This window comes from Apium graveolens, chromosome 5, assembly GCF_009905375.1.
Source record: "Apium graveolens cultivar Ventura chromosome 5, ASM990537v1, whole genome shotgun sequence".
NCBI lineage: Eukaryota > Viridiplantae > Streptophyta > Magnoliopsida > Apiales > Apiaceae > Apium > Apium graveolens.
Genome location: NC_133651.1, coordinates 37,410,847 through 37,422,559, shown reverse-complemented (window position 1 = coordinate 37,422,559; position 11,713 = coordinate 37,410,847). Strand labels below are relative to the sequence as shown.

Below are 11,713 nucleotides of genomic sequence, written 5' to 3'. Positions count from 1 at the left end.
CTCTGCAAGTTTCCAATTCTTATTCCTCTTATTCAGCTGAACTTTGAGTTTAAAATGTCAAGTACGATTAAATTTAATTTTATTTATTTGGTTCAGCAGAACTGCAGGAGCCTAATACTCAAAGATTCGATGTTAAAACTTTAATATATTTATCTCATGCCTGGCAAAGCCCGTCTCCATCTCGCCATTAATACTCAACTTTCGAGTTTGACATACTGGCAGTTGGATTCAAATCTTTTTCCAGTTTGTTAGCAACAGTGTTTTGTAAAAATGCACTGCCTGACTTGAACACTTGGCCGTTAATGTCACTGTTGTTTATTTACCTTCATCTTTTGTCTTCCTTAATCAATTTGTTGGGTCCTCAGTTTCTGGATAGAAAATGACATATCAGTATCACTCTATAATATTTCCATTTAGCAGTGCGGACCATGTATCAGTTGTGCAGCATCTTTTGTGAAGAAGGTGGCAGTTTGTGTGCATTCTGCTGTGTTATAACTTTCAAGGGACCGAATGAGACATATCAGTAAACAAAACGCGGTGATCGTGACTGAACCAACCCGCGGATTAAGGCTTCTGTCGTTTCTCTCGCATTATTAATTTTACATTTCCTTTTATAAATTTATTTGCAGATAAAGATAATATGAATTTCAAAAAAATGTGACTAGGGGCCTTAAATTCTTGTTATCATGTTCAGACATAGAGTTAAACAAGAGATGGGCTCATAAAATATGACAAATGTCAATCAATTTGTGATGATGATTAGTTGCTATTACCTCGGGGGCTATTCAGTTTTCGAAATTTGTTCTTTTTGTCAAATAAAATACCAAACTACAGAGGGGGACCAAAATCAACTCTGTGATATGATATCTGAATATTTTTCCCTTATGACAGCTTTAAATTTATTACTCGGGCTTTTGAAGATTTCGGAGATTAACATGTTTATGGAAAATAAGGTTAAGACGGTGTTTTTCTTGATACAGAAAACCAAAAACTTTGTACGGGGCACAATTTTTTTTTTACTAGGCGTCCACTAGCTTACGCATACCTTGACTAATTTACCTAGGACTTTAGGGTGGTAAGTCCCTGAAGTTCTTGCCTTAACCAGCTGAGCTTCCCAGGGTCTCCGGATGGTTCATTGGGTAAGAGATTGAGTAACAAAAGTTGGAAATGAATGCAAGGGTGCCTCCAATAATTAAAGTACAACCGATCATGTCATACTCCTAGTTGATAACATTGTAGGACTATCTTCACTTGATTGCAGGGATAAGCTTAAAAAAGATTCAAAAAGTTTGTACCCACAGCACTCGGCCTAAAGATACTTTATGGATCCATGACAAGTAAGATTTTTCATGGCATTGTTACTTAAATATTCTCACCCTGTGAATCATGAAATGGAACCCTATCTTTAAAAGACTCCAATAAAGATGAATCTTTTAGAAAAAAAGATTCGTGCATATCATGAAAAGCAATGGCGTGTATCAAGTTTTTGTGATGACTGATGAGTAACACTGCATCGGCTAACATTAAGGGTTCACTTGGTTTAGCTTACATTCAAAATTATATACTTGTCTCTAATAAAAAAGTCCATATAAATTCTAAGTTATTTAGTGTTGAGCGAAATATCTCGAATGTCAGCGTAACAGTTCTAAGATCTGTTTAATTCAGGGTTGCTACTTGCTGCCCAACTTAGCACACATTTTCTTACCAGAAGACTGGTAACATTCACCAGTATCTTTTCATGTATAGTTTTACAAATATAATCTGTAAATGAACAATAATGCGGCCCAATCTCTTTGGATGTACTTGCTGTTTTCCTTTGGGACCTCATCAGCAGTACGCTATCTGAAGTTAGTGAAATTTGGCTCGAGTTGTAACTCGTAATGCAAATTTATTTTAAAATTTTAGTTCCGCCACTAATGAACAATCCATCAAGTAGCTAGAGAAGTAAATAGTTCATGCAATACATAATTACAGGGAAAAAAAATGTATTCCAGCCACTATAACTCTATGGCTCATGCATGCCTCAAAATGTTACACAAAACATACAAGATTACAATCAATTTATTTCCTCTTCGTAGAAAGAAAGTTTCTAACTACAAGGGTAAAATTGTCATTTGCCACTCCATTGCTCTCGGTGCAGAGAATGCAGCCTAAGAAGTAAACACTCTCCCAAATCTTAGTTTAGATTCCATATTTCTTGATTTTGGAATGTAATGGTCCCAGGCTTGTGGTAAATAAGATGCTGGATTGTGGTGGTTCGGTGAAGGATGGGACAAGCATACCCGGCTGTTTTTAATTTAACATAGGAGGTTAAATGATGTTCATTTTGTACTATTGAAGCACCTTGATTTTTTGTTATGTTTTGTCAATTTTTTCTTTTCATTTGGTCCTCAAGTATTTGGCCTTTATAGATACATATGATCTGCTCATATTACCCCCCCCCCTTCACATGGCTCATGGCTAAGCTGGTTTTTTGCTGGTTTGGGCAGACAACTCTTGTTTGAATCCAATCCTACTTAATCTATGCTTCTAAACATTCCTACAGAAAATACTAGTTACGAAGAGTGGGATTACGGAATAGTTTCAAGTACAACGGAAAGATGTACATGACTTAATGCTAGAGATCCCAAATTGAATACCGTTTACATTCATTTTTATAAAATGAAACAAAATTCACAGAGCTTTAACACGAAAAGTAACTTTTTATAAGACGAGCCCTTAGTATATTATGGGAGAAGGTGACCAAATTATTTAACATCATCAAGGTCAAGTTCTTACCATAGAGATTCTCAAACTCTTACCATATTACATTTAAATAAGCTCCAATTTGACACTCTAATGAATGGCTAAACTCAGAGAATGTTAAGATTCCTTAGTGCCCCTAGTAAAACCATCCTTATATATATGTCTCTTTAATACAAACCATATACATAAAAACATCATTACATTCTCTAAGTTTGAATATCCCAATAAATCCAGCAGGACACAACAAAACATACACAGTTTTCTAGCCCATACTCAGAAAAATTAAAATACTTGACAAATAAATATAATATACCTGAACTAAATTTAAAATAAAATCTTTCATTAGTAATAAACATACTAAAATATATAAATATAGCATAATATTCTTTTTCTTGAGAAACCTGACCCCAGTGACAGTGCATGCTGCTTCTTTTTCTACTACACAAAGACTGAGTGCTTTTTTTAATGCAGAGACTTGCAGTGAAATGGATTCTTGTTATGATAACCTAAAAGTGGTCTGTGATGATGTAGAAAACCATTTTGAGTCCTGTTCCTTTCAAACATGCTCACCACTCTAGATAAGAAGGTTTTTGCGTTTCAGATTTCGTATAACAGTGTTTTGGAGGTTCGTGATCGGGATAAAAATCTAGGTTGTTGATGAATCATTTGTTTTAAAGATGAAGATGAAGATAGAGGTTGTGTTATGGTTTCTCACATTGCTTTGGTTTTTTTGTCCTTCAAATGGTTTGCTTTCTCCTAAAGGTGTCAACTTTGAAGGTAAAAAATTTAAACTTTCTTCACTAAAATTGGTCAAGAATGGAGTTTGCATTTGGGTTTCAGTTTTTTTTCTTGTGCTTAATATAAAAAGAAATACTACAGTGCAAGCTTTGATGGGCATTAAATCTTTCTTGGTGGATCCTCATGGTGTTCTTGATAATTGGGATGGTGATGCTGTTGATCCATGTAGCTGGACAATGGTTACTTGTTCTTCTGAAAACTTGGTCATTGGCCTGTAAGTCCTCCATATAAAATCCATTTTTGAGTCTTGTAATGCAGAGTAGTTGTTGATTTTCATGGTAGGTAAAATTTTGTATTCTCCTCTCAGTGGAACTCCTAGCCAAAAATTATCTGGCAACCTTTCTCCAAGCATTGGCAATTTAACAAATCTCCAGATTATGTGAGTATTTTATGTTAATGTGTGTGTTTCTCAGTCTGTGATCTTATATATAGGCATGCCCAGATTTTGTTTTGATTTTGATGTATGATGTGTTGCAGACTCTTACAAAACAACAACATAACTGGACTAATTCCAGGAGAGCTAGGAAGGCTCAGAAAGCTGCACACTCTTGATCTTTCTGATAATAACTTCAGCGGAGAAATTCCCTATTCTTTAAGCCACTTAAAAAGTCTACAATACATGTAATCATAGACTTAAATTGTTAATACATTCAGATTTGAAAATTTTAGTGAAAAAATTGTAACTGGTTTTTTTATTACTTTAGGAGGCTCAATAATAACACACTTTCTGGAGAGATTCCAGGATCATTGGCCAATATGACCCGGCTTACTGTTGTGTACAATCTCATACTTCAATTAGTCCTATACATCTTTTTTAAAACCTATTATAGATGATGATTCTGTTACTAATTTGAAATTTTATGGTTCAGAGATTTATCTTTCAACAACTTCAGTGCCCCTGTACCCAGATTTCCTTCCAAAAAGTTCAAGTAAGCATCATACATGTCAATTTTGCATGCTTGTTTACTTTGCGTTTAAGGCTTATAAGATGCTTCTGAGTTTTGATCGATGAACACTAAAATATTGGTTTCCTTACATTCAAATTACTTGGATATAGCTTATCTAACTTATAAACACAATTCATTAGGTATATTGAAACTGTATATTAACAGGTCCATACATCTTTTTGTGTATTATTGCAGCATTCTTGGGAACCCTCTTATATGTCCAACTGGAAAAGAGCCTGAATGCTACGGAACAACATTGATTCCCATGTCTATGCCCTTAAATAAGACACGAAGTATGTAATCAAGACATCAATGTACTATGTTTCCACGAAATCCATTGACATACCAATTTTTTTCTTGTAACTGTTACTTACAAAGAATTTTAATGCCGTTGAAGCTGATGCTTATTCAAGAAGATCCAAAAGCCACAAACTTTACATTGCCATAGGCTCAAGCCTTGGATGCATCTCCTTGTTCATGTTTGCACTTGGACTGCTGTTGTGGTGGAGGCAAAGGCATAACCAGCAAACTTTCTCTGATGAAAAAGGTTTGTAAATTTTTTATAAACTTTGACTAGTTAACTCAAAATATTTAACCCATAAAATTAAATTTAAAGCTAGAGCTTTTTTTGTAAATTTCAGACAAGCATCATGAGGAAGCTTCCCTTGGAAATCTCAAGAAGTTTTCATTCAAGGAACTTCAGATAGCAACCAACAACTTCAGTAGTAAAAACATTTTGGGAAAAGGGGGTTTTGGGCATGTTTACAAAGGTCGTCTTCAAGATGGTACTCTTGTAGCTGTGAAGAGGCTAAACGATGGCAGTACAGCTGGGGGAGAGAGACAATTCCAAACAGAAGTTGAGATGATCAGTTTAGCTGTGCATAGAAACCTCCTTGGACTCTATGGATTTTGTATGACTGCCACTGAAAAACTCCTTGTGTATCCGTTCATGTCAAATGGAAGTGTTGCTTCACGCCTCAAAGGTAATAGCATTGATGAAATATCATCATTTCTAATCCTCAAATTAATAGATTTTAAGATGCTGAATGTAGGTATAGATTTAGTGAATTTTGTATCTACTTGACAGCAAAACCAATTCTTGATTGGGAAATGAGAAAAAGGATCGCATTAGGAGCTGCAAGGGGACTATTGTACCTTCACGAGCAATGTGACCCGAAGATCATTCATAGAGATGTTAAAGCAGCTAATATACTACTTGATGACTATTGTGAGGCAGTTGTAGGAGATTTTGGATTAGCAAAGTTTATGAATCATCAAGATTCTCACGTGACAACTGCGGTTAGGGGCACTGTGGGGCATATAGCGCCTGAATATCTCTCCACTGGCCAGTCCTCAGAGAAGACGGATGTTTTTGGATTCGGAATTCTTCTCCTTGAGCTGATCACAGGACACAGAGCTATAGAATTTGGAAAGGCAGCTAATCAAAAAGGAGCCATATTAGACTGGGTAAGCACACTCTACATATAGTCTAAATAACAACTAAATCAAAGCTGTTAAAGAAACTAGTCATCGACAGATATTTAGCAACGAAATTTGTGCAGAAATTTTTAATGCAACATGAAATTTTGAAACAATGCAGGTAAAAAAGATTAATCAAGAAAAGAAACTAGATATTGTAGTTGACAAGGATTTAAAAAACAATTACGACACAGTGGAGGTGGAAGAACTAGTTAAAGTGGCTTTCTTGTGCACTCAATACTTACCAGGCCTGAGACCGAAAATGTCTGAAGTGGTACGCATGCTAGAAGGCGATGGACTAGTAGAAAAATGGGAAACTTCCCATAGTATTGATTCAACCAAATACAAAACACAAGAACTGTCCTCATCGGAGCGATTTTCGGACCTCACCAACGACTCTTTAGTGATTGTACAGGCCATTGAATTATCTGGTCCTAGATGAATCATTTTATTAATTTTGTGAAGTTTGTTTGAGTGTGTAGAATTTTGAAAGAAATTTATAGTTAAAAGTAGTTATAAGTGGCGGGAAAAGCCCAACAAGCCAATTATATTTCATGTAATATATGGCAGCAGGCTTTGATGGTATGTCCATGTACAGAGATTCAAATTAATTGAATTGAGTTGTGTTATTCAAATTTGCAAGGCCCAACTTTTACTGGACTCGGGTTTCCGCTTTTCCATCATAGTATATGAAATTTCATGTTGGTCCAAATTAAAACAAGTTATTATCGTGCTCGTAGAAAAAATACTCTGTTAAAATGTTGTAGATGAAATTTGAGTCTGAAATCAACGTTTAACATCCCAAAAATAACTTATTTGACAAATAATGAAAAATCCTTTCTCTGAACACTGTAAACATCTATTAAGCAAAAAAAAAATCAGTTTTGAAATTTTTCAGCCAAAAATTTGTGACATTAACAAATATGACGTAAACTGGACCCCGTTTAATAAATCTTGAATTTTCGAGTAATCATCCGACTACAAATGATTTTTACAGGAAAAGGTTACAAAGATACATACATCTACCTAAAATGTCAAATTAGACGGCGCCGGGACGTTGAAGCATGACAGAGTTGATAGTGACGAGACACTAATCAAATTACTTTCCTGGTCATAGATAAGTCTACTGTAAAACAAAGTATATCCCCCCATTTCTAGTTGGGCCCCTGCACAGGCCCATGTGATTTTGGATCAGGGTCAACCCAAATTTGTGGTTCTTGTGGATCCTCATCTACTGTCCAGATTACATGGCAGATTCTAATTAGACGCGCCTGATATTATTGGGCCCTACATTTTCAATATGAATTTAGTGGTATCGAGTTTGCCACGTCAGTACAAAATTTTTGTTTGTCAAGGTTATTTTTTAATAAATTTCTGTTTGTTAAGGTTGTTTCATATTGGGCCATGATTACGAGCCCCTACGCAAAATTTAGCATGTGTCGATGAGCATGAGATTTCATGTGCCCTGTGTACTAATAAATTTTTTTAAGAAACATAAGTATATTGTTGTTGGAGGAATTTCGTAACAACACGAAATCGGAGGGTTGCTGGAATATTAGAGCGATTTGTGTGTAGTTGTGAGATTAGGGTTTATGAAAAAGAGGGGTTGGACTTGGGAGGTGTCTCGATTTGTCTCGTTGTATCGGATCCCTTTTGCCAAGATGCCTGCGTACCAATTTATATTGGATCAAGTCTACGCAGTTCTGTGAAATTTGGGCTTATCCCTAAGAGACTTTAGGGATAAGTTTCATTAATGTGGTAATTACCGATTTTATCTGATTTAATCTGAGCGTTGTGATATCTTCCTGATTTGAAGAATATCGTTGAGAGATATTTTCCGTTATTGATTTATTGAGATTGATTCTTTCCTCGTTTCGGAGAGAGGATAACTTGGGGCTTAAGCAATTAATTATTAGCTGTAATTAATAATTAACAAATTACGGAATTATTAAAAAGTATTTGTCATGCCAAAACGTGGCATAACAACTACCCCCCAGTTCTTCAGTGTAGCTTGCTGCAGTGGAGAACTAAATATTCTTCAATCGCTGAAACAACTAAAAATCGGAGTTTAGTAAATAACATAGAGCACCTTCGTGCTCAAAACAATTATGCGAATGCACGTGCGAGACCATGCAAGATCCGAAAAAGATACATATTTCCCTTGTTTGTGGTTGTGCGAGCACAAATTTATAAATCCATTGCGAACAATGATGTTAAGTTGGACCTTGACGTACACACTTCAAGATAGATATAACAGCCGATTGTAAAATTGTATTATTGAGGTGAACTGCTAGTATTATATGAATGTAACAAGATCAACAAACATGCCTTCAGCAAAAGATAAGGCGGAACTCCCGACCTTCAATCTCTTTCTGTACTTAAGATAAGGTGAGCTCGCACCTTGAATCTCTTTCCATACTTGAGATAAGGTGAGCTCATACCTTCAATCTTTCCGTTTGTAATCTTTCTGCCTATCTAGGCGTAAGGTGTCAACAATACAAGTTCACAATCGGTAGTGTATATCATTCCAAGTGGTTGTCTCAGCTACCAAAATAGCAATTCTCATTCACAAGTTTGAAAATATTTTTCGACATATATGTATTATCGCGACAGTATATGCAAAATATTTTAAACGCAATTCAAACATAATAAATATGCCAATTTAAAATTGTCACGATATTTATTTTTCCCAAAAATAATGCTCTTTCTTAAATATTTTCCCAAAATTATGCATCTCGCATATATAATTTATTTTTCCAAAAGATGCAGCTCGTACGATCTTCTAAAAATCCACAATTCTCTCAAATAAATATCTCGTACGATTTTTTCCCAAAATATGTGTGTCGTCCAAAATTAAGATGACGCAATAATTTTACAATCATAAAAATATGTGACTCGCACGAATTTTATCACTAAATATTTTTCTTATAAAAAATTAGAAGAAAAACATAATATCTATGCATTCATCACGTAATAATAAATTTGCAGAAATAAATCAGGAGAAGAAAAATCTTATCTTTATTTTCCGCTTCTAACAGGCTGTGAATTTCCGAGTGTCACCATTTTTCTATGGTGCGTTTCAGTGTTCCTCAAGTTGTTTGTCTTCTTTTTCCTGCTGGCCCCACAATCTCAACATGACATGTTCATTCGTCATTCTTTTTACTCCATGGTTGCTTCCCTTTTTTTTATTTCTCCTTGTCCGCGCGTGTATATTACCTTAACATGTCCGTCCGCGTGTGACTACAAACGCCTGATCGTTGGGTTTTCTTAAATGCCACGGGTCGCTCCATGTTAAATATTATTTTTTTCGCCAAGTTTGCATGCCGCCGCTGGGTCTTGTTATTCATCATGAGACTGCCTTTGCTGCACCATATTGCACCGCCTGGACTCCGCTGAATTGTGTGTTATTGTACATCCATATAGGATATATCTGCCACGAGCCCCTTTTTTTTTTACCATCGGTAATTGACTATCGATCCCCCATTGTATGGATGAACCATAAACCCACGAGTTTTGTAATATTATTCGTCCTCCTCGAATAATAAGCCCTCCTTCTAGCGCCAAATGTTGTTGGAGGAATTTCGTAACAACACGAAATCGGAGGGTTGCTGGAATATTAGAGCGATTTGTGTGTAGTTGTGAGATTAGGGTTTATGAAAAAGAGGGGCTGGACTTGGGAGGTGTCTCGATTTGTCTCGTTGTATCGGATCCCTTTTGCCAAGATGCCTGCGTACCAATTTATATTGGATCAAGCCTACGCAGTTCTGTGAAATTTGGGCTTATCCCTAAGAGACTTTAGGGATAAGTTTCATTAATGTGGTAATTACCGATTTTATTTGATTTAATCTGAGCGTTGTGATATCTTCCTGATTTGAAGAATATCGTTGAGAGATATTTTCCGTTATTGATTTATTGAGATTGATTCTTTCCTCGTTTCGGAGAGAGGATAACTTGGGGCTTAAGCAATTAATTATTAGCTGTAATTAATAATTAACAAATTACGGAATTATTAAAAAGTATTTGTCATGCCAAAACGTGGCATAACATATATAAAATAATAAAAATCAACTAAAATGATAGAAATCAAATATTTAGTATATAAAAAAAAATTTATAACATAATTTAAATAAAGTAAAAATTGAACTAAAATATTACAAGTACATGAATAATAAGATATAACAATTTTAAACAAAAAATAAACAAAATGAAAACTACTTCAAAGTTAAACTTATATAAATTTATATAACAAACATTAATTAATTATAATAATATAATTTTCATATTAACTTTTATATTGAATATATAAACATTAAATATAGATATAATTTTTAAAAATTTAATCACCTTAAAATTGAATTAGTTAAACAAATATAAATTTATATAACAAACATTAATTAATTATAATAATATAATTTTCATATTAACTTTTGTATGGAATATATAAACATTAAATATAGATATAATTTTTAAAAATTTAATCACCTTAAAATTGAATTAGTTAAACAAATATAAGTAGACAAGTTATCAAGGAAAAAACTAGTGAAACATTTAATATTATTTGTCTAAACTATTAAAAAAATTAACATTCCTGTTACATACTTTGTTAATCAATTTGTTTTCAAAATTATATTGTTTCTAAAAAATTTAAGATTATTGTATTTTTTTATTTTTTCTTAAGATAATAATTTACAATTATTTAAAAATTACTATTTTTAAATTTTTACTCTATTTTCATATTTTTTCCTAGGAAAATAAAAATTGTACCAATTTTATATTTTTTTTAACATTGTATACATATAAAAATAAACACATACATTTATAAAAAAATTGTGCCCTCCACATTTTGGACCTTGTGCGGTCGAACACTTTGCACAACCTCAGGCATGGCCTTGCTTCCGGGAACAATTGATTCAAGAATATATTTGAAACGGAAAATTAATGTGAATATATAAGTCACTGTACTTTGTTTATGCTTAAATTTTGAGTTTTAGAGCTCGGACTATTCATTGAAATTTTTATTGTTGTGGACGAGCGAGCTTCTCTACTTAAGTAAAGAAAAAAAAATGTGTGGTTCTTATTTTTATGAAGTATTGGAACCATTGATTGGGATTTTCTTACTTTACCTGGTGGTCTCAACCATTTCATGTGAATCATGTCAATGCTTACAAAAGCTTCTGGTAATCAGCAACAATTTAATGAAGCCTATCAGTGAGCTTAGGCGCATTCAGTTTCATTGTACTTAGCTTAGACCCACAAAACTGATATCAAGTCAGTTACTATACCTAAGTTCAGGTGTTAGGAGTAACAAATGATCATACACTGTACAAACAACTGTGTCAAAACTGTTACTGCAGGTACCTAGACAATGGGTACTTTTATCTAATAACAAGATTTCTAAGGATTTGAGAATCAGTGGAGACATAAGTGCGTGTGATTATATAAAACGTTGTAAATAAGGAAGATCAAATTTTAGCAGGTAAGCAATATTGTACATTGGAGATCCATGATTATAGTTAACTCTGGAGCTCAATTATTAATTTACTTGCAATAAATAGTTTCTTCAGCGTTAGGCAATGCTACAAGGCCAACTTGGAAATTTCTGTGTCACCAAACTGGATGGGTCATCCATAAACTTTAGCCAACCACAAGTTCTTGTAAACTACTTTCTGCGCCCGCTATCGATTGCCACGTGTCGGTCCCTGGATTTTCTTAGGCCCACTGGCCTTTGCCTACAGCTACCAGGC

General features: G+C 34.3%; 1 protein-coding gene across 1 annotated transcript; it reads left to right on the top strand.

Moving 5' to 3' along the window:
- The first annotated feature begins 3,142 nt into the window (after window positions 1-3,142).
- LOC141723847 (protein NSP-INTERACTING KINASE 1-like) lies at window positions 3,143-6,598 on the top strand. Its single transcript, XM_074525770.1, has 11 exons — window positions 3,143-3,522; window positions 3,625-3,757; window positions 3,851-3,922; window positions 4,021-4,164; window positions 4,248-4,319; window positions 4,413-4,472; window positions 4,686-4,783; window positions 4,888-5,037; window positions 5,132-5,473; window positions 5,578-5,957; window positions 6,091-6,598. The coding sequence occupies exons 1-11, from the start codon at window positions 3,423-3,425 to the stop codon at window positions 6,409-6,411; spliced, it is 1,872 nt and encodes a 623-aa protein (XP_074381871.1). The 5' UTR covers window positions 3,143-3,422; the 3' UTR covers window positions 6,412-6,598.
- The last annotated feature ends 5,115 nt before the right edge of the window (window positions 6,599-11,713 follow it).